The sequence below is a fragment of the Girardinichthys multiradiatus genome, chromosome 2, assembly GCF_021462225.1.
Source record: "Girardinichthys multiradiatus isolate DD_20200921_A chromosome 2, DD_fGirMul_XY1, whole genome shotgun sequence".
Taxonomy (NCBI): Eukaryota; Metazoa; Chordata; class Actinopteri; order Cyprinodontiformes; family Goodeidae; genus Girardinichthys; species Girardinichthys multiradiatus.
In genome coordinates, this window is record NC_061795.1 from 25,799,575 (window position 1) to 25,822,492 (window position 22,918).

Consider the following 22,918-nt stretch of genomic DNA (forward strand, 5'->3'; position numbering starts at 1 on the left):
GAGTTACGGGTTTATTATATGTTACAACGGGTTGCCATATTTGGTCGAGAAGGAACTTTCAGCACAGACTAAGCTACGTTTTGTTTAAATATAGAGCTTGCGAAGGTCACAAAGTACACATTCAAAAGAAATGGTTCTCCTCACATACGATGAGTTTGGCTAAACCGGCCAATATGTTTCTACACAAAGACGGAAGTGCTAAAGTGTTTTTCTCGGAGGCGTTTCATCTTTGTGATGAAAACCAGCGAGAGCCGGGTGGAATTACGTCACTTCCTTGACTTATATCCATTTGTTTCTCGCCAGTAGTTACGTACTGCGTAATGACCAAAGATATCGTTACTATTTTATCGTAAAATGTGTGTGGGGGGAAACTGCCAGGGCTTTATTTAATCTGCACTCTTAGTCTGAAAAGTGCCAGCTCTAGCAGTTACCTAACGCGTTGGCGTTAGCGAAAACAGGAAAACGTGCACTCGCTAGCTGCTTTAGGTTAATTGGCTAACTATTGTTAGCTGGCCGGATACTGTTGGTATTGTTGGATTTTTTCAGAGTCCGGGTCCCGCTACCGCTGGTGTTGTTCTGTCCGTAGAGTTGTGAAGCTGATGGAGTGCCCTCATCTGAGCTCTAACGTAGGCTGTGCCACCGATTCCCCCAGGTTCCCTAACGGTACCCCGTCCTCCTGGTGCTGTAATGGTAAGAGCGGCGTTTGTCTCAGTTCCGCTTATAAACTAATGGGAAGGGAGTTTAGAGCAGTGGGGGGTATATTGGTATATTTTAACCATAAACCCAGGTCAGACTTCTCTTACTGCATTTGTTTCAGTTTGTAAGCGACCCTGTAGCTTCGAGCAAACAGCGGCAAAGCAACAAGAGCAAATCACAATTTGGTTGTGATAACGATGGAAAAAAACTAGTCCAATCGGAAGCACCCTATTGCTCCATTATTGTCATGTTTTATGTTCAGTTTGCAGGTCGAACAAAAGTCCATGGGTTTGCCTTACCTGTCTGATGGTTCACTGTGGGCGGTAAGTGGTTGTCTCTGATATTAAACGTGTCTATATGTTTGTTTTTTCTAAAAGTAATGACAATAAATCATTTTTTACAAAGCATTTTACATCTGAAACAAATCTCTCCTGGACAAATCAATAATGGAGCAAAAACAGATGCTAGGATACAACATAGGTCAAAAGATCAGGGAAGGTCTGTATGCAGTCGAAGGTTAGATAACAGAAACTGGTCAGATTGGAGATTGTAAATAAATAAAATGACATTTACAGTAGTTGGAAAACTGTATTTTTAAGTTTTTCTACAGAGTTTAAAAAGTCTTTAAAGATTTATTTTAGCCCATTGAAAGTTTAAAATACAGTTAGATTCTTCATAACAAGTCTTAAATCATATTTAGTCATGTCCTAAATTGGAGGTTTATTCATTCATCGCTTCTTCCGTCAACAGCTTTCCTTGCAAACCCCTGAAAGTATTCTGCTCCGGAAACTTGTTTATTGCTGTTCCTTTAGGAAAATGAAACCAACATTTTTTTTATAGTCATCCATTACCAGATCCTTCGTCATATAAAACTGCATGTAACATAGTTTGGCTTGAAATCTGGCATTTCAACAGTTGGTCAACAATTCCTGTCAATAACTGTTGCTGTACAAACATAGTGTAAACACCTCAGAGCGACATGCCAGAGCCAATTTGACATTTGCTTAGGTTAAATATATGTTAGGTAAGGTAGGTAAGGTAAGTTTATTTATATAGTGCTTTTCAGTAACAAGACATTCAAAGCGCTGTACATGAGGAAGAACAATTACAATACAATCACAAAGAAAATAAACACAGATACAGACACAGAAAAACAAATCAAATGATACTTATAATCCTTGGGAGTAATAATAATTAGTAATCCTTCCAAGTTTACTGGTAGAAATTGGTTCCAAGCCACTCTTAATAATAAAGCATCATATGCTAAAAGAAGATGATAATATTAATAGTCTCGTCATTCCATGAATTCTAACTAAGGAAGCTGAGTCATTGGTACAAAACAGCTTTAATCCACATTTTCAGGTGCTAATAATATATTACTTTTACTGGTACTGAAGTTGAACTAAGTAATAACAGTCCATTGTAGTCTAATTAAGAAAGCTGGGTCATTGGTGTAATAGCAGCTAAAGTCCAAATGACTAATAATATTTGGTTTTCGCTGGTAATCCTTCTGAGAAATCTGAAAATCTATGAAAAGTAATGAAAGCACACATTTAGGTAAAGTAAGATAGGAGGGGAAAAAATCATATTTCAGACTCTATTCTGAGCAGAATAGTCAAAAACCTCAGCAGGGGTAAGCAACACACACATAAGTAAAGATTTAGCAAGGGTACGGTGGAAACTTGAGGGTGCGAATGTAAGTCTGAGTGTGTTTGCAAGAATTAAGACTGTCAACACTGATAGTTGCGCCATTGTCGTTGAGAAGAGAGGTGGAAGTTTTATCAATCGGCCGCATAGTCCCATCAGCACATAGCTGGTAGGGGAGTGCTGGGGAAGAGCATCGTGTTTATATAACATCCAGGAGATATTTTGTCGATAGCCAGTTAGCAGAAGTTGCCAAGGCCACATTGAGGAGCCAGATTTAGAAAAATAATAAATGTTGTGGTTCAGGCAGTTGTGAATTTCCAACCACCTTAAGAGTTTTAATGGTATGTCTCAATTGCGAATCCAAATAGCCAAATTTCTGGTACTTTCCGCAAATCTCGAGCGTACAACTTCTCCAAGATTATATCCTTTAACCTCTGAGTCCAACCGCTGCCAGGCTGCGATTCTGTTCAAGAATCGTGTCCAGCTTGCGATTCTGCTTCTGAGTGTTGATCGCTCTACAGACTCCATCTAACATCGCAGGCAGCTTTGGAGTGCTTTGAACAGCCGCCCACGTTTTGCGAATCACTCGATAAGCCAGGTAACCACCAACTCCAAAAAGCAGAAATCCTGTTATCAAAAGTCCAAAATATGTACACATTTTCTGTCCTCGACCGACATCGTAGTCAGGTACACAATCTTCCACTGCTGCCAAGAATCCATTGAGTATCCAGAGAAGAAAGTCCCGTCTGGACAAGAGGGTCTCCTTTACCGTCTTCCCGTTGGAAAAAAAAAAATTTGATCAGTTACGTCGGGAGTCCAGCTGACCAAATCCATACTTTACCAGTTTGGAGGATATGCAAAGCGAGGCTCTGGGAAAAATGCAGACAAAAAGCAGAAGCAGGGAGGGAGGGAGAGAAAATGTGTGTCTTCCACCGAGAGCAAGAGAAAAGTTAGCAGGCAAGTAACTTAGTTATTTTTTGTAAACCAGGTAGGTCTTAAATTTGACATTAACCAATGTTTGTCATGTTCTAATCATGTATGAATATATAAATGTATGTTTTATATATATATTTATATATTTTTATTTATTTATTTTTTTTCCCCTTTCATTATTTGTGCACAACTTGGCTAAAAATAAATAAAAATCAAACAACAGAATTTTTCAGCAATGTAAAGATGATTTAAATTGCATTAAAGATTAGACATTTAGGAATAGGGCATAGTCTAAATTCAAAGCATATTCTGATTACATCATTAAATTTAGAATAACCACATCAGGTCAAACACAAAGTATTAAATCAGAATTACTAATAAAAAAAACATTTCAATATACTTGGTATGAACCTCAAATAACATAAGTAAAACTAAAGTATTTACTTGTTAGTCTTTATATGTGTTTTCTGGTAATTATTGATGTTTTTGATTATTAAATTACAAATTCTGTTATAGATATGTCAATGGGCATGCTAAGAAGCACTTTGAAGAGAACCAAGGCCCCAGTAATTGTCAAAGAAAGGGTGAAAAACAGGAGAAGGATAAAACCCATCATTCTGTCTGCATGGACTGCAGCAACTTCAGTGTATTTTGGTGAGTTTTAATGACAACAAATGTAGTTTTATTTCCCTGAATCTCACAGATTTAACCGTTGTTTGTTTTTATGGATTCATTGAAGCATGAATGTGTGAGAATGCAACCATTTAATAGAAATTCAAGTTGTTGTTTTTTTAAAGGGTGTGTGTTGTAACAGTTTATTAATTTTATGTATAGTTACAGATGTGATGACTTTGTTGTCAATGACACCAAACTTGGGCATGTACAGAAGGTGAGAGAACTTCTCCAGAGTTTAGAAAAGTAAGTAAAAATATTCACTAGAGCCTTAAAATGATTCAATATTTATTTTGTTATCGCTGAGGTTCCCACAATATTTGGCTAAAACTGTTGGCCTGAAAGATGAAATGTAGAATTTTGATGATGTTTGGCCATAGAACAATTTCTCACAAGTATTATAAACCAAAACAGGAAAGATTTACCTAATCCTTTTGCAGTTCATTGCTTTTGGGAGACAGACAGAGGAAGAGAAAACTTCTAGATAGCCCAGCTGTTGATGGAAAGCTGTTTAAAGACAATGTAAGTAATATTTTACTTTAACAATAGAAACATTGTTTTTTCATAAGACTTCAAAATAAATCCGCACTCACTGACACATGAATGGCCTGCCTGACCTTTTTCAGGACGGAGTGGCTGTGGGTGCAACTGGTCTGCGTAACTTGGGCAACACATGCTTCATGAACGCCATCCTACAGTCACTCAGGTAAAACTTTGCTCTGAGGCTTGTGGATGTCCCACTGGATTTACAACACAAATCAGCAGTTCTGCCCCAGTAGAGCCAAGGCCCCATGACCAGTCAGCCCTTATTAATACAGTCTATGGCACAGTCGGGTATTACAGAGGCAGCTTAGAAACTAGGAACGGTCAGGATCAGGTTTCTCCACTGATATAGGTTTTCGCCTCACTGCTACAGGATTATATAATATTATCAAAACAGGTCAAGTAAAAAAAAAATGTTATTGATTTATTCCTAATATTATGTGATATGTTTCATATTAAATGTAGAATTTGATTTGTTAATATTTGGCCTTTTTTTGTGAGTAAATCTATTGTAATGGCTTAATGTTCTATATTTATTGTATTGTAAATCAGCTTTAGCGGTCTCCTTTAACTTTTTAGTGAGATTAATACAAATCTCAAGGTCTACCAGTACTGCTGAATAAAGTTGCAGCTTAGATTTTTGGCAGCATATTTGTTGTATGATGTCTGTTTTCACATCAATTTTCTGTTTTGACAAAATGGGCTTCCTTTGACAGCAACATCGAGCAGTTCAGCTGTTATTTCAAGGAGCTTCCAGCTGTAGCCTTGCGCAGCGGTAAGACGGCAGGAAGACGGATGTACCACACCCGCAGCCAGGGGGACAACAGTGTGTAAGGTCCTCCTCTGCAAGATGGAGAATTTATGGGCATAAATCTGCCTTTTAGTCCAATAAGTATAGCAGTGTAACCAAATTATTATTTGTGGCCAGTCATGTAAAACAAACCAAATAAGTTATTGTTGCTGCAGAAACCAAACGCCACAGTACTGCAGTGAGATATGTCAGATTATGTGAAGGAAACTTTGTTTAAGCAGCCTAGTGTTAGGTGTTGTGTTATTGTTTCATGCAACATTGTAAATATGTTGCATTCTGTTGAACAGTTCCTTGGTGGAGGAGTTCAGGAAAACCCTTTGTTCCCTGTGGCAAGGAAGCCAGACCGCCTTTAGTCCAGACTCCTTATTTTATGCCATATGGAAAATCATGCCTAGTTTCAGGTAACCATGCACAAAGAGCTACATTTTAGCCTCTAATGCTGATCTTTCATTTGTTTCCTTTTCCCCTCCTATACATTAAAGCCACAGCTGTAATTGACGCCCTTGTGTGTTTTCACAGGGGCTTTCAGCAACAGGATGCTCATGAATTCATGCGTTATCTCTTAGACCACCTCCACAGGGAGCTCCAGTACAGTCGCAATGGGGCATCTCACCCCGTCTCTCCTCAGGATGCAGTCAGACTCTCCACCACAGACAGTAAATGCTGCATGTGAGTCTGTTTTGAAGCTTGTGTTTTTGTTTTTTTTTTAGCTCACGCATTCTTTGTTTTAAATTGTTTTGTAGAAGAAATGGAGCGGTATGAGATTCGCAGAGTATTTTAATACCTTGAGCATAAGCCGCAGTATTTAAAAAAAAAAGTATAAGATGATCTAAGTACAGCAGAAAGGATATTTTTGCATTTTTATTTCAAACATACGAATACATACTTATTATTACAGTAGTTTTTTTTTTTACTTGTTTATTCAAAGTTATCAATGTTAACATTATACCTAGTCTTTTCACAGTGAGACAGTATAAATACAAAGCCACTTGTACGATGGAAATATAATGTACAAAAGAACATTGCCATATCAGTCGCAATATAAAGAGACTCAGTCGGGCTTTGAAATAAACGCTTGATTTGGAGACAATTTTTCCTTAAATATTTCACCTTTCATCTGTAATTTTGCTGTAATTTGCTCCATATAATATATATCCCTCTCCCTGTTCTTCTGTGATCATTTACTTGCCAGTGCAAGTAGCATCTTTAAAAGATAGAAGTTGCGTTCAGCTCGAGTTTTATTCTGGAAAATTCCCAATATAATAGAATATGGTTCCAAATAAATTGTAATGCCCAAACATGTGGTAATTTCTATTTGTATACCTTCCAGTTGTTACTTAATTTTGGACAGTCCCAAAAATGTGGGTATAGCCTCATGTTAGTCCACAACTCCTCCAGCAATTGTCTGAGGTGCTACTATATCTAGATATGGCAAGAGGGGTCCTGAAGAACCTCACTTTGATTTTCCATTCAATTTCCTTCAGTGTTAGACTACACGAAAGTCCATGACCCTCTCGAAATGTCTGTTCCCAATCTTCATCCTTAATTATCACATTCATTTCCAGTTCCCATTTCACCTTTATATCTTTTGTGTCTTCTGTGTCCTCCTCCTGTATTTGATTTGTATCAAGTAATAATAGCTCCTTTTAGTACAGAGAGGAAGAATTTCTCCATATTGGAGGAAGGCTCTAGTGTGTTCCAGTCCTTATGTCTATGTAAATAGTGCCTCAGTTGTAGAAATGTATGTAAGTCATGGGTTGGGAGATTATATTTTTGTTGGAGTTGCTGAAAAGACATTAGGTTTCCGTTCTCAAACAATTGACCTAGCAGCGTTTACCCCTTTTCAGCCCAGTTGTGTAGTCTGGATGTCGGGAGGAATTCAGAGTTATGATTGATTCTTATAGCTCTACATAAAGAGCTAGGTAGATTAAGTACCTTTTTAATCTTTGACCATATCAATATTGTGGACTTAACCCATTCATTATTAATTTTGTTCTTAGACCAAGTGTTTTTGTTTACAAAATGAATGGCATCAAGGAATACATCTCGGCAGTCACCTTGTTCCATCTTCATCTTGGCATATCCAAGTGATCATTGACCTGAGTTGGGCAGCCCAGTAATATTTTTTTTTTATTTGGTATGTTTAGTCCCCCACGTTCCTTAGGGCTCATAAGAGTCTTCAGCCTAATTCTTGGACGTTTGTCTTGCCAAATAAATCTTGAAAGCAATTTGTTCAATATAGTAAATGTAGACATAGGTTGTCATAGACATTATTGGTAGAGATTGAAAGAGGAAAAGCAATCTCAAAAGGATGTTCATTCTAATGGTTTCTATCCTACCTACAAGTGAGAGAGGCAGAATATCCCATCTTCTGAGATCTGTCTCTATCTCATCCATCAATTTTCCATAGTTAGCTTTAAACAGTTGTGCTGATTGAGGAGTAATAAAAATAACTAAGTACCGGAGTACCTGTTTGGATGTTCTAAAATTAAATTTTCCTGTTAAAATTGAGAGTAAGTGACCATTTATTACCATTGCCTCTGATTTTGATTGGTTGATTTAATAGTTTTTACCATGTTCTTCTAAAGGCCCCATAAGTGAAGGAATAGAGGTGGCCGGAATACTTATATATGCAAGAATGTCATAAGCATAAAGGGAGATCTTGTGTTCCAAATTATTTTGTCCATAATGCCCTTAATATCATCATTCTTTTTAAGTAGTGCTGCCAGAGGTTCAATATTTATTGCAAGTAGTAAAGTGCTGAGGCAGTCTCCCTGGTGGACACCTCTTTCAAGAATAAAAAACTCCGAGCAGCATTCATTAACTCTTACATGTGATTTTTATGCATTACTTTTATCCTATTTATCCATAAGGGGCTGCATGGTGGCGCAGTTGGCAGCACTGTTGCAGCAAGAAGGTCCTGGGTTCGATTCCCGGCCGGGGGTCTTTCTGCATGGAGTTTCCATGTTCTCCCCGTGCATGCGTGGGTTCTCACCGGGTACTCCGGCTTCCTCCCACAGTCCAAAGACATGACTGTTAGGTTAATTGGTAACTCTAAATTGCCCTTAGGTGTATGAATGAATGAATGAATGAGTGTGTGCTTGGTTGTTTGTGTGTTGCCCTGTGATGGACTGGTGACCTGTCCAGGGTGTATCCCGCCTCTCGCCCATAGATTGCTGGAGATAGGCACCAGCTTCCCCGCGACCTACTATGGAATAAGCGGTGGAAAATGACTGACTTTTATCCATTCCACAAACTGTGGATGGAAACCCATAGCTAATAATGTCCTACGTAAAAAGTGCCAATTAAGTGTATCAAAGGCTTTCTGTGCATCAAAGCTAATTAACATGGATTCTTGTTTATTTTCTTTGGCCTGTGTTATACTATTTAGGGTTCTCCCTGTTATTTGCGGTATGTCGGTTTAAGATAAATCCCGTCTGGTCCAAGTGAATACGTTTTTTTTAAATATATTTCTATATCCTTTTAGCATGCTGGTCAGAAGTTTTAAATGAGTAAATAACAAAATAATTGGTCTATATCCTTCACAGTTGGATGCATCCTTCCCTTCTTATTGAATAGCTGGGGTAATGGCTTCGGACCAAGAGTTCAGCATTTCACCATTTTGAAGCGCATAATTAAAGATTTTGGTTAATACTGGTGAGAGAATGTCTTTGAAGCATTTGTAAAATTACCCAGGGAGTCCATCAGACCCCGGGGATTTATTGCTCTTCAATGTATTAATTGCATCTTGTATTTCTATCTCAGTTATGTCGGACACCATGTATGATGCTTCTTCAGATAGGAGGGCAAATTTAACTTAGCGAGGAGCGCATCAGTTCGATGTTTTGATCCCTCGTTCATTGGATTAGGTTCGTCTTATAAATTTCTATAGAAAGAAGCAAAAGCATTGACTATCTCTTTTGGGCGATATAAGGTAATTTTAAGTGTGGGGTCTATTATTTTATGTACTATTCTGTCAGTTTGCGTTTTACGGAGTTGGAAGGTTAACAATCGACTGATTCTATTCCCCTTTTCATATGCCCCTTTTCCACTGGCTCGATTTGGCGAGCCCGGAACAGCTCCGCACGGCTCTGCACATTGTGTGTTGCATTTCCATACACCCGCTTTCGCTCCGCTGAAGGGAACACCTACTGAAGGCGTGGCTTTAAAGCGGTGTGCGGTGAAAACCTTGGCTAGCCGTTTGATCGGCTACATCAGCAAACGCCTTTTCATTCCTTGTCGCCCCATCCAGCTGCCGCTGAATATTGCAGTCTCCAATGGTCGCCAGAAAAGCTTGCACCTTATCGTTGGTCCAAGGGATGACCTTTTTGGATAACTGTGTGGACTCCATCTGCTGGTCGACTCTTACGTGTTTTTTTTCCATGGTCATTCACATTTCCAAATATACATGACTTGTAGTGATCTCCTGTGTGAACTCCATTCATACAACTTAAGTGTCCCACATGCGCAGTAGACAACGCAATGACGTCACATGTGGCGAGCGTGTTTATTGTTTGCGGAAGTAAATATGGATGGAAATGTTGGTTGTTGTTTTTCTTCCCGCTTCCGCGTAGCAGGACACAGAATAGTGACGTTTGTCGAGTATCAATGATGTACAGGTCGAATGAATGCAACCTGGCCGTACAGACACAGGTCACATTTGAAAAGATGAGATACGTATCAGATTTTGGACCACATATAAAAGTGGCTTGGGTCGCATTTGAAAAAATTGGATCTGTGTCGTTCAGATTGTCATGAAAAGTTTTGATACTGTTCTGCTGCTCATAGCGTAATACATGTGTAACATGCTGCTATTAGCTGGTTAATTTGTTGGGCTGTCTTCTTGGATAGCAAGCTGCATGCTAACAGATATGGCGGCCATAGCTTAGCACGGGTAGTTTTAAAACAGTTACCTTGATTATAGAGAAGGATGGAGCTTCTTCTTTTTTCACACCGTGACTGACTGGAGATATTTCCACTTGGAAAAAACACAAAGAGCCAAAGTTGTGTTTTGTAAGCAAGGAAAAAGTATTGACCCCTTTTGCAGCCAACAGACTGGCAGTGCGCAGTAGGGCAGCAACTAACAATTATTTTAATAATGGATTAATCGTTAGATATATTCTTTCGATAAGTCGATGAATTTTCACCTTTCACCCTTTTTATTTCAAAATAGAATATTTGGACCAGCAGAGCAAATAAGTTCACAAAAAAACAGGTTACTGCTTGAGTGTTATTAAAAAATACATAAATAAATGCTTGTAAAATAGCTTTAACAAAACAAAAAAGGTGTGTGCATGATGTCTTTCCTATTATGAAGCCTTCATTGTTTGCTGTTCACGTTGTTTTCTGGAATGAGAAATATAGTATGAGTATGTATTGTAGCATAATTTACAACAACTCAACAAATGCCTGGTTTTATTCGCAGTATTAGGTTAAGGCAAGTAAGTAGGCCAAAGAGCAATTAATCACAAGACACAAACACACACACACAAGTAAGTATATATTAGGACCATTAAAATATACTTAATTGCAAAAGTTTTAGCAGATCTTAGTTACTTTAATCCTTGTCTGAATGCAGTCCATCCTGTCTCACTGCTCCCTCCCATAGAGTGCAGTGTCTTCACTCAGACTTTGTCAGCAAATTAAAACTTGAAGCTTAATCATTATAAAGCACATTTAAACAGTGATTAAGCTAATTAAACTGACATAAAAAGTAACACACACGTACTCTATCACTGTCATTTACCAGCTAAGAAGCAAACAGTGTCATCAGACGAGCTACCGGAGAGACTAACGTTATGTTTCCACGCTTCGAAAAGGAATAAACGGAGGATATTGTAGTGGCTTATGCTGTTGTTGAGCTCCCTTCATCCTCATCGACTCCAACATGTTTCCGTTTCAGGTGCTGTATCATCACCATGGCGCTCCAGTGCCACGTCAAATCACTTTTGCAAAGCTTGCATGTTATGCATCTTTTAGTTTAGTGAAGCGTGAAGTGCTCCCACACCTTTGAAACTGCTTTCTCTGTGTTGGTCATTTGTAGAATATACTTCCTTTCAAAATACCACCTCAGCTCTACCTGCACCTCGCTCTGTTCAGCTCACGCTGCAAGATGAGTTTTCTTTTTAGTTAATTTCTGTTAGCCCGCATTGACAAAACTCTGCAGGTGACGTAAACAGCTCCGCAACTTGGTGATTGATGCAGAAATTGCGCTTCACAACAGATCGATAATGAAATTCGTTGCCAACACTTTTAATAATACATTTTTTGTGGATTTTATTGATTCGTTGCTGCAGCCCTAGTGTGCAGCAACCTCCCGTCACTCCGGTATTTTCTCAGGCGTATCATTTAAAGGGAATTTTTTGTATGTTTGAAACCTGAGTTTTGATGAGACTATGACATATCTTGGTACTGAATAGTGACCATGCAGCCTTAACACTTTTTGTCATGTTTTCCATTATGTCTCGAAACACTTTTCATTCATTTTATTTTATTATTATTTTTTATTTATTTTTGTTTTTGTCATTTTTTTTAGAATTCATTCATTCATTCAAAAAGCTGTTTAGATTATTCATTGGTTCATAACCGTAGCTTCTCAAATACATCTTAATATGTCAAAATGACTGATTTGCCAAATGTGGTCTCTTTAGGTTTTTATCCTCAGATCAACGGGATCCCTTTTTAATTACTAATATCATTGTCTGTCTGTCTGTCTGATTCTGTGTAGAAATGGGACTTCCAGTGTTGTCACGTCTATTTTCGGTGGTATACTTCAAAATGAAGTCAACTGCCTGATATGTGGGACAGAATCTCGAAAGTTTGATCCATTTCTTGGTAAGACAAGCTTTTTTTACTCTCCCATTTTCATTAATCTTTGAAGAAAAAACAGCTGCTTTTTATATTGTCTATGTTTTCGTTTCTTCATATGGAGTTACATAGGGGAGAATAAGTATTTGATACACTGCCGATTTTGCAGGTTTTCCCACTTGAAAAGCATGTAGAAGTCTTTTAATTTTTATCATAGGTACTCTTCAACGGTCAGTGAATCCAAAACAAAAATCCAGAAAATCACATTGTGTGATTTTTAAGCAACTAATTTGCATTTTCTTGCATGACATAAGTATTTGATCACCTAACAACCAGTAAGAATCCCGGCTCTCACAGGCCTGTTAGTTCTTCTTTAAGACGCCCTCCTGTTCTCCACTTATTACCTCTATTAACTGCACCTGTTTGAACTCATTATCTGTATAAGAGACTCCTGTCTGCACATTCAATCAAACAAACTCCAACCTCTCCACGATGGCCAAGACCAGAGAGCTGTGTAAGGACATCAGGGGTAAAATAGTAGACCTGCACAAGGCTGGGATGGGCTACAGGAAACTAGCCAAGCAGCTTGGTGAGAAGGCAACAACTGTTGGAGCAAATATAAGAAAATGGAAGAAGTTCAAGATGACGGCCAATATCCCTCGGTCTGGGGCTCAATGCAAGATCTCACCTCCTGGGCATCAATGATCTTGAGGAAGGTGAAGGATCAGCCCAGAACTACACGGCAGGACATAGTCAATGACCTGAAGAGACCACAGTCTCATAGAAGACCATTAGTAACACTACGCCTACATTAAAATCCTGCAGCAAGGTCCCCCTGCTCAAGCCAATGCATGTCCAGGCCCGTCTGAAGGTTGCCAATGACCATCTGGATGATCCAGAGGAGGAATGGGAGAAGGTCATGTGATCTGATGTGACAAAAATAGAGCTTTTTGGTCTAAACTCCACACGCCGTGTTTGGAAGAAGAAGGATGAGTACAACCTCAAGAACACCATCCCTACCGTGAAGCATGGAGGTGGAAACATCATTCTTTGGAGATGCCTTTCTGCAAAGTGGACAGGACGACTGCACTGTATTGAGGGGAGGATGAATGGGGCCATGTATCGGGAGATCTTAGCCAACAGCCTCCTTCCCTCAGTGAGGCAACTGAAGATGGGCGTTGGCTGTGTCTTCCAGCATTACAATGACCCAAAGCACACAGCCAGGGCAACTAAGGAGTGGCTCCATAGGAGTTGCCTAGCCAGTCTCCAGAACTGAACCCAATCAAAAATCTTTGGAGGGAGCTTAAAGTCCGTGTTGCTCAGCGATAACTCTGAAACCTGAAGGATATGGAGAAGATCTGTATGGAGGAGTGGTCCAAAATCCCAGCTGCAGTGTGCAAACCTTGTCAAGAACTACAGGAAATGTTTGATATCTGTAATTGCAAACAAAGGTTTCTGTACCAAATATTAAGTTTTGTTTTTCTGATGTATGAAATACACGAAGTCATGCAAGAAAATGCAAATTAATTACCTTAAAATCACACAATGTGATTTTTCTGGATTTTTGTGTATCAAATACTTGTTTTCATCACTGTAAAATAGGCATGATACAACCTTAACCATCAAACTAAATATTTTTCTTCCCCATTCTTGCTGCTTCAGACCTGTCTTTGGACATTCCAAGCCAGTTTAGACAAAAGAGAAGTAAGGACCAGGAGCCAGGTCCTACGTGCACTTTACTTAGTAGGTTTAATACCGTCAAAGATGAGCATTGGTTAGGCATTCTTTTTTTTCTTTTTTTTATGTGTTTAAAACATGTTTTTTCTTTATCTGTTGTAGACTGCTTACGTAGCTTCACTGACCTTGAAGAACTTGATGAAACGGAGCTATATTATTGCCACAAGTGTAAAAAACGACAGAAATCAACTAAGAAGTTCTGGATCCAGAAGCTGCCGAAGGTGTGAGGCAGACATTTTTATTTTTGACTTAACAAACGTTTTATTTTTTTAATGTTTATTCTTCAAAGCTTGCGTGGCATAGAACGTTTTGTTTTATTTTGCAAATGGTAGGTCTTGTGCCTGCACCTCAAACGGTTCCACTGGACCGCCTTTCTGAGAAACAAGGTGGACACTTATGTGGAGTTTCCACTGAAAGGCCTGGACATGAGAGCTTTCTTACTTGAGGTGAGCTCAGAACAGCATAAAATCCATTAGACGTTTAATATAGTTTTTGATTTTAGTGGCTGGAAGATGGGTTTTTTTTAATTAAGAAATGGGTAGATGCTTAGACTCATGGGTGCTCCTCTCAATGTCATTTACAAACCTAGAAAATCTGTCTCATAATAGTAAGAAGTGACTGCATGAAAGTCATTGCTTTTTTGATGAATAATTAAAAATGTTCTGCTGGCTATAAACACAGCTTCAGAGCTTTGTGAGAAAAAAGATTAGTGATTCTCCTTATTGATAGAATTATTATTATTATTATTATCTACTATTAGTTGAGACACCAATTATAAAATGAAATGTTTGCCCAGGGCCCTGCCAGGAGCTGTTTCTTTTTTAATGCTGAAACCAGATTATACTGGTTGTATAAACTCCCTCACCTGTTGCTGTGCACAGTCAGCTGGCTAAAACACAGCTGCTACACTTTTCCCATGCTTACAAGAAAAAAAATCTCTAGTTGCAAAAAACATAAAAGGTAGCCTTACTAATTACCAAGCTAGCTTAGCTTGTTGCATTTGTTTTACTTTATAAAGAGAAGAATGTCAAAACTGTTTAATGTTCTGCACACTAAGCTCATTACTTAAAAAGTAATACTATATTTAGCTGGAGTTTGTTTCAAATTTTTACTAATATCTATGTATTAAACTCATATTTACAGTTGTACGGTTTTAGATAATAGGGTTGCACAATATCAACAAAATATATAATTGTGATTGCATGGCTAAAAATTGTGATAAGGATATTGTTCGTGATCAACTCTTTTTTTTTCTGACTCTTCTTTCTTAATCATGAAACAATTTCCCCACAGTTGTCTGTGGGATTTAGTATCTCAGCCCTAAAAATGTACATCAGGTGTGGGCATTACGTATAGTTATAGTCCATCCAACTGTTATCGATTAAATTATTCTACCAAATATTCTGTCCAAGCAGTCATTTATAAAGCACCCACTGATATTGCTACGAGTGCAATTGGATATATTGTTCAGCTCTAATAGATAAAATTATAATAGCAATAATATATTTGCAGCAATAGGTATAATTGTCTCTTTTCTTTTAAGTTAAAGTGATATTATACATTTTTCGTTTTTATGTGTACACCTTTAAACTGTTCTAATCTTAGTCAAGGTTATCACTATGGGAATCTCCTACCAGCCCATGTCTCCTCAGGCCTTACCTAAAAATGTTGGTGTTATTAATTCATACTTTTAGAGAAAATAAATTTAGATTTAAAAAAAATCATGGTTGGCATTGAATGGTTGTTGTTTTGAAAGCTGAAAAAAATAAGACGACGCACTAAACAAAGGTTCTGAAAGGACCAAACAAAGTAAAGAATAATCTTCCTCAGCATATTGAAATACCATATACAGTCAAATGTTTTTGCCATATATATTATAATGGTTTCTTTAATAGATATTAACAGATGTACTGCTGATCCTAGACAGACGTTAATAAAGATAAAAAAAAAAAAACATTTTTTTCATAATAAAACAACTTCTGTAAAATGAGTGAACATAACATCGTGTTTTCAATACTGTTAGTTTGATCCAGAATCTTATTGCCTGTAAAAAAATATCCACATGTCCCTGTGCTGTGAGTCATTATTTGTTCTGCATTCTTCTGCATTTGCAGCTTGGTAATATGTCCAGCAGCGTCCCCTACTGGTGTCCATAACATTAAAAGCTGCTGCGGCTGCTGATTCACTCTTTGCGAATCCCATTTCCTAGATAATTAAGTGTTTTTTCTGTAATAAAATACACTATACTGCCAAATGTCTTATCCTTGAATACAGGTGTCCCGGTCACTTCCATGGCCACAGGTGAATAAAACCCAGCACACCGGCATCCATATTCCTTCTGCAAACACTTTTAAAAAACATGGTCACTTTCAGGAGCTCAGTGAATTGAAGCATGGAAATTTCCTTCTGCTGAATATACCACAATCAACTGTCAATGGTATTATTGCAAAGTGGTAAAGATGGAGAATAACAGCAAATCAGCCACAAAGTAGGAGGATGCATTAATTTACAGAGCAGTGTCGGCAGATGCTGAGGTATATATAGAGTTCATTTTACAATGGCGATATCGACAGACCTCCAAACTTCATGTTGCAATCAGGTCAGCTTAAAGTAGAACTAAACCCGATTTAAAAGCATAGCTCCGCCCCCAAACACATTTTTAAAAAATGCCACCAAAGTGGGCAGCGCCAAGAGGCATTGAGGGGCACGGCCAAGTGTAGGGATGAGTGCAGGGGGTTAATTGGGGGTGTGGTCAGTAGGGCGATGGAAAGTGGCAGCTAGCTTAATTTGATCTAATGAAACATGGAGAGTAAGCAGAGCAACGCTGGTCATTTTACCACAGATTCATCTTTTGAGGTGGAGCATTTTTTAGCCCCCTCATCACCGGAGGTTGAGGGAGGCTTTGTGAAGCCCAGTGGGCCTGAGCCTGAGTTGCCAGTAGAATGGCACGTGTCTGACTCATGTCGTGTGTAAAAATTGGTGCATGATGTGGGGCTGTTTTTTAGATCCCGTAAAAGGAACTGCTGATTTTGCGGCATACCAAGACATTTAGGGACAATTTCATGCTCCCAACTTTGTGGGACCAGTTTGGGAAAGGCCCCTTCCTGTTGCAGCATGACTGTGCAACAAGTGTATAAAGCAAGCTCATACATGCATTAATGAGTTTGATATAGAAGAACTGGAGTGGCCTCCCCAAATTCCTGTCCAAATTCTTATAATACACTTTTTGATTCAGTTGGAGCAGACACCTCAAACCACGCTTTCTCATCCAACATCAGTGTCTAACCTCACAAATGTGAGTGGTGAACAATTGCCATAAACACACTCCTAAACAGCATGGAAAGCTTTCCCAGAAGAGTTGAAGCTGGTATAGCTGCAGAGTATGAGCCATCAAATTAAACGCTGTGGATGAGAAATTGGAGCTCACTCGAGTTTTGTTTGTTGGATGGCAGAGGAGTGAATACTTTTGGCAATATAGTGTATGTTAGGTAAATATTTAAATTTGTTAAGTGTATTTGCTGGTGTAGCTCTTAACACTCTAATTCCAGGTGTGCCCTTTGAAACTATTTTGACCTCCCCCTACATCACAGAAACAACTGGGTCACCCCACCTGGATTCAGCCTTATTCACTGAGCCTGTACTCAACACTACATCCTATATTTAGATTTTGGTATAAAAGTCAGTGCTTAAATCCATGCTACATTTCTGTTATCTTTATCATTCATTTTTCTCATGCAATTCTTGTCTTATTCTGCTAGTTGTGGCTCAGTATGCAAAAATTCCTTACTGTTTATCTCAATATTTTAAGATATTTCCAGGTTTAAATGTTCCTCTTGCTTCCTTTGCCTCTGCAGCCAGAGAACACATTACCAGGGAATTGCTTGTATGACCTTGCTGCTGTCGTGGTGCATCATGGATCTGGGTGAGTCAGGGTTTCACATCATTCAGGCTTTACTTCATGATTTATGCAAGTGATTGTGCTTAACATAGGTATGAGGGGGAAAAAAAGTTATATAATCATATTCATTGCTTGTTGTTGAAAGCACTTGCGGCAGGTTCATGTTGCAGCAGCCTAATAAACTTGGTGGGTTTTGGGGCTTTTCAGCTGCTCTTTCAAAGTTAGTCTCTGCATGAGAGCATTATTTACTCAAAGATTTTAATCACTGAATTTCAGAAATGACACCTTGAAACAAGTTTTGTGGAAAAGCTGAAGTTTAAAACAGAAAGCATCCTTGAAAGTGCAGTCAGATACTTGCTGCTATCTCAGTTGCGGCCTCTTAGTGGCAGTGTTGCGCCACCGCTGTGCATTCAAGCCGAACGTGTCCCTGTTGCCCCACCAGCAATAGATGAATCTCTGTAAAAACTCAGAAGGTAAAACGTGATGTGCGTCTATGTGTTCACAGGGTTGGATCAGGTCATTATACAGCATATGGCAGCCACGAGAGCCACTGGTACCACTTCAATGACAGCACAGTGACTCTGACCAATGAGGAGACGGTGAAGAAAGCCAAGGCCTACATCCTCTTTTATGTTGAGAGGACTGGTCAAGTGGCTTTAGACAAGAGTCCCACTGATAACACTGCCACAAATCAGCCTGATGTGGACACGGCAGCCACAGACTGCGTTTCGACTGAAATAGTTTCTCAGGACGAGGTTGCAGCAAAGGCAGAGATAGTTTTGTTGGATGGTGCAGCTCCGCAAACACACACCCTGGATGAGAAAGCTGAAGAAGATGCGAGGATAAATATGGCTGCATTAAATGAGGCGGAGACGGTGTCGGAGGAGGCTGCAGCAGACAGAGATACCTCAGAGCAGACTGGGACGGAGGAAGCTCTCCAAACTGTCCAAACCGCTGCGCCATGATTCAGTCACAATTCACTGCCTCAGATTAGCTTTCCTTCATTTTGGTTTCACCTCAATGTGTCACAGTGCTTGATTATTATTGTTATAATTTCCCATTTATCATATGTGTTCCTTGAGTCGATGACATGTTTGAAATATTCATGTTTGACTTGCTGCTTTTTATATATTTTTAAGTGTTTTTGCATATATTTTTTTTATAAATTTTGTTGGAATAGATTCCAATGGTTATAGTTTATAATATTTGAGGTAAAGCTTGAACCTTGGGAAACCTCAGGAGGTCCAACGCTCAGTAGATGGAGACTGTACCACCGCTGTGTCATTGTGAATATATTAGACTGTTATTTTCTTTAAGATTCTAGTTTTGTATTTTTTTTCCAATAGAAATCATGTAGCTCTTTTCCAGTTTTTAGTGGATATTTAGTGTTTATACTGCAATGTATTTGGAGTGTTTTATTTGGGCTCTTTAGTTTGTATTTCCTTCTTCTTTACCACCAACCATTAAAAAGATGTGATCATTCTGTTTTGTCAGGATTGGTGGTGGAGGATCAGTCAGCGTTTATGTTGCTCTAAAGGATCAGTCACCGATCCTGATGAAATTCACTGTTAAATATGTACCAGCTAACGCTGCCATGACTGAATGCAATGAAAACTCTTTTCATTCACATGTTTTGTAATGTTTTCATTGGACCTGATTCCTGTCTCTGCTCTTATCAGTCTGTGAGGCTGATATTTATCCGTGGGGTAAAGACGGACTTTCAAAGGCATTTTACATGTGTATCAGTTAATTAGAATATCATCACAAAGTTTATTTCAGTAACTCAAAAAAGCCAAACGTTTAGATGGATTACACACAGTGTAATTTAAGGATTTTATTTTTCATTTTGATGATTATGGCCGGCTTATTAAAGCCCAGAATTCAGTTTTATCAGAAAATTAAAAAAAATAATGTGAAAGACCAATACCAGAAGCCTTGCTAATGCCTATTGAAAAGTATATCTATGTAATGTGCGGTATTGATTACAACTCTCAATACTTGGTCAGGGCTCCTTTTGCATGAATTACTCCATCGGTGCAGGGGTGGACGGAGGAGATCAGCCTGTGGTTCTGGTGAGGTGTTAATGAAACTGACGATGCTTTAGTAGCAGCCTTCAGCTCATCCGTATTGTTGGGTCCAGTGTCTCTCATCTTCATCTTGACAATACTCCATAGGTTTTGTTTGGTGTTTAGATCAGGTGAGTTTGCTGGTCAGCCAAGCAGAATTGTTCCATGGTCATTAAACCAGCTGTTGGTACTTCTGGTAGTGTTGGCAGGAGCCAAGTCCTGAAACACGAAATCAGCATCTCCATAAAGTTTGTGAGCAAAGGGAAGAAAGAAATGCTCTACATTTTCTGGTAGATGGCAGCACTGAGTTTAGTTTTGATAAAACAGCAGAGAATATGGCTCCTATCACTGACTGGAAATTTCACATGACCTCAAGCAACTTGTATTCTGTGTCACTCCTCCAGAATCTTTGATATTAAAGGGGGAGTTTGGACCACTGAGTAATACTCCAGGTAAGACACTCTTGACAGTTCAGGAGTGGCTTAACACGTGGAATGCATTAGTTGTAGCACATGTCCTACATGCTTCAGGGTGTGGTGCCTCTTAAAAGCTCGTATTCCAACCTCAATAAAAAATCTTGGCTCTGGACTGAGGTTTGCTTCACAGTCCTCTCAAGGCTCCAGTTTTTCATGTTGCTTGTACAGCTTGTTCTGTCAGACCTTTTCCTTCCACTAAACTTTTTATTATTATTCTTGGATCCAGTGCTCTGTGAACAGCAAGCTTAACATTGGCTTGTTGTGGCTTACCCCCCTTGTGAAAGGTGTCAGTGACTGCTGAACACCTGTCAACACCGCTATCCTTTCCGTGACTATGAAGGCCACAATATTACATTTCTGTATTGACAATTATTTTTGTTGATCTTATATATTCTAATTTAGTGAGACACTGAATTTTGGGTTATCATTAATTGTCAGTCAGAATCAGCAAAATGAACAGAAATGATTCATTTGAAATATATCTAATGAATCTTTTAAGTTTCATTTTTTAAATTCACTTACTGAAATAACTTACCTTTTCAATGATATCCTAATTTATTCAGATGCGTCTTTAATATGCTCTTTAAGCTGTTGAACACAATAATTGAACAAAAATCATCTTTTGATTAGGGGTAGTTATTCAACATTTGAATGTTATAGTAAAATCATACTTTATTGATCTCCGTTACAAATGTCCCATTGCTCCTATTCTATATTCCAATGCTAAACAGTCCTTGATATGCTCTAAAAAAGAGTGAGCATATATTTTTTGCAGGGCTTTTTGTGCGGCTTGTTTTCAGCTTTCAGCAAAGATCTCCGCCCACACCCAGGCACATACACACAGAGTTCCCTTCAGCACACGTACCAACCAGTCAACCCTCTCGCTGTGGCAGGAACAAGAACTCCTGTATGCAGAAGAACAGCTGCTCTTAGTTGCCTTCTCACAGGTGGCTGCAAGCTCGCTCTTCGATCCCTCCCCTCCATTAATGAAACAAGTGGGCTTTTTCTTCTCTTTCATGTGGACCTTAAATTCTGAGTACTAATAGTTTGCTCACATTGTGTTGTTCTGGTTGCATCAGAGGTCTGGTTAGGAACATTATGACACAGTAATTGATGTAACCAGCCTCCCACAGTGGCATTTCCTATTGTCTAGATTTTTTTTCCCTTCAACAGACCTGTAATAACAAGTTTAACAGGAGATACTTGGAAAGTAGTGTGAAGACATACGTGTACATCCTCTGCACCCCAATGAGCAAACACACTGAGTCACAGTTTACTAGGTTGCCTTAGGCAAAGTCCTACGTAGCACTGTATGTTCTTGTGACTCTAACTCACATGTTGAACAGTCCAGCTTGAAGCTAGGAAGTTATTTATCTTGAATCTGTAATTATCTTGAATACGACAGCCTCAGAAGAGTGTGTAAACCATCCAGTGCTGCTGCTGTTTACTCCTGTAATTATGATGTTGTGTAACCTCTATAACTGCTGAAAAAAAGAGTCCAATAAGGGTAATTTAATCAAGAAGTTGAACATTTAGGTAGCTTATTGCAGGAAATACAGTATTTTCATTTGATCTTTTTTATCTTAAAAACGTTTTTTATTTTGTCTTAAGGTTTTTAAAACTTTTTTTTTTTTCATCTGGGTCGGAAAATACCGGATCCGATGTCCCAGAACTACATCAGGACTATCAGCAGTGTTGCTTAATTTTAGATTGAACAAACAATAGAAACAAGCTTACTGTAGGTTTAGATTTTGTTAAATGGAAAAGCAATTGTGTTTTGCTATAAAGTTTAACCTTTGAGGAAAGATAAGATTAAAATCTCGTCAGCACCACTGAATGAGGCAAAGTTACCCTCACATAAAACCAGAATATGACCCTGGGAGTCCATAAATGCACATAGATACTGACATAATTTATTTTATATCATGTTAAATCTACACATTTATGCATTGTTTGGAGTAACCTTTGGGAAATTTCAAAATAACTTCAGTTTTTTTTTTTTTTTTAATCCTGAATTTTTGTAACATGGTTATCTCCGCAAGTCTTGAGCCTCAGAAATGATGTTGTGAAGCCCAAGAACCACAATTCAAGTACAGTACAGCCAGCACAGGTGGTTGATGCAAATGGACAAATTTTTAAAAACGGTGGATTTTCTTTCTTTTTGTTTTTTGTGTGGATTGTCACTGATGTGAGGTCTTTCAAAAATATGCAGATAAATCACACCTTCCTGTTAGGTAAAACACAAAGCCATGATTTTATGCTTTAATTATAATGTCATGGTAAATATGATCACACAACAAGTGACTTGTTCAAAAGCAGACTTGGGCACACGCTTTCATTAAACGTGGCTAAATAAAGCAAGAGTTTTTAAAGAAACATAATAAATAAATAATAATCTTAGTACTTTGGTTTGTTTCATTAAAATATTGAGGCTTCAGTTTTGTGGAGAGCAGTGACTAATTTGAGACTTCACTATTATACCGTTTCTTGTTTATTATTAAAACAATTATTTTTAGGACCCGTGGTTATTTTAAACTAGAGAATTTTTTCTGGCATGCCGAAACGTTTGTACAGCGCTCATTTAACTGCATCCAAAATTGACAGAGAAAAATAAGTTTTCACAGCTTGCCAA

At 38.5% G+C, this 22,918-nt stretch overlaps 1 protein-coding gene and 1 long non-coding RNA gene across 2 annotated transcripts; one reads left to right on the top strand and one right to left on the bottom strand.

The window, feature by feature from the left end:
• The first annotated feature begins 254 nt into the window (after window positions 1-254).
• usp3 (ubiquitin specific peptidase 3) lies at window positions 255-19,371 on the top strand. Its single transcript, XM_047346963.1, has 15 exons — window positions 255-690; window positions 959-1,019; window positions 3,793-3,930; window positions 4,111-4,194; window positions 4,389-4,470; window positions 4,575-4,654; window positions 5,208-5,321; window positions 5,590-5,703; window positions 5,822-5,971; window positions 12,030-12,136; window positions 13,772-13,852; window positions 13,949-14,067; window positions 14,179-14,292; window positions 17,701-17,768; window positions 18,250-19,371. The coding sequence occupies exons 1-15, from the start codon at window positions 600-602 to the stop codon at window positions 18,707-18,709; spliced, it is 1,863 nt and encodes a 620-aa protein (XP_047202919.1). The 5' UTR covers window positions 255-599; the 3' UTR covers window positions 18,710-19,371.
• On the bottom strand, window positions 18,659-21,198 carry LOC124856499. Its single transcript, XR_007035358.1, has 3 exons — window positions 20,958-21,198; window positions 20,822-20,874; window positions 18,659-20,029 (listed from the first exon to the last, which is right to left on the bottom strand). It is a non-coding gene; the product is annotated as an uncharacterized LOC124856499 (long non-coding RNA).
• Window positions 21,199-22,918: the final 1,720 nt, after the last annotated feature.

Excerpts from the sequence above, each read along its gene's own strand:
- usp3 (XM_047346963.1), top strand. The coding sequence starts at position 600 with ATGGAGTGCCCTCATCTGAGCTCTAACGTAGGCTGTGCCACCGATTCC. Across the intron at positions 4,471-4,574 it reads GAAAGCTGTTTAAAGACAAT|GACGGAGTGGCTGTGGGTGC; the intron begins GTAAGTAATATT and ends GACCTTTTTCAG. Across the intron at positions 4,655-5,207 it reads GCCATCCTACAGTCACTCAG|CAACATCGAGCAGTTCAGCT; the intron begins GTAAAACTTTGC and ends TTCCTTTGACAG.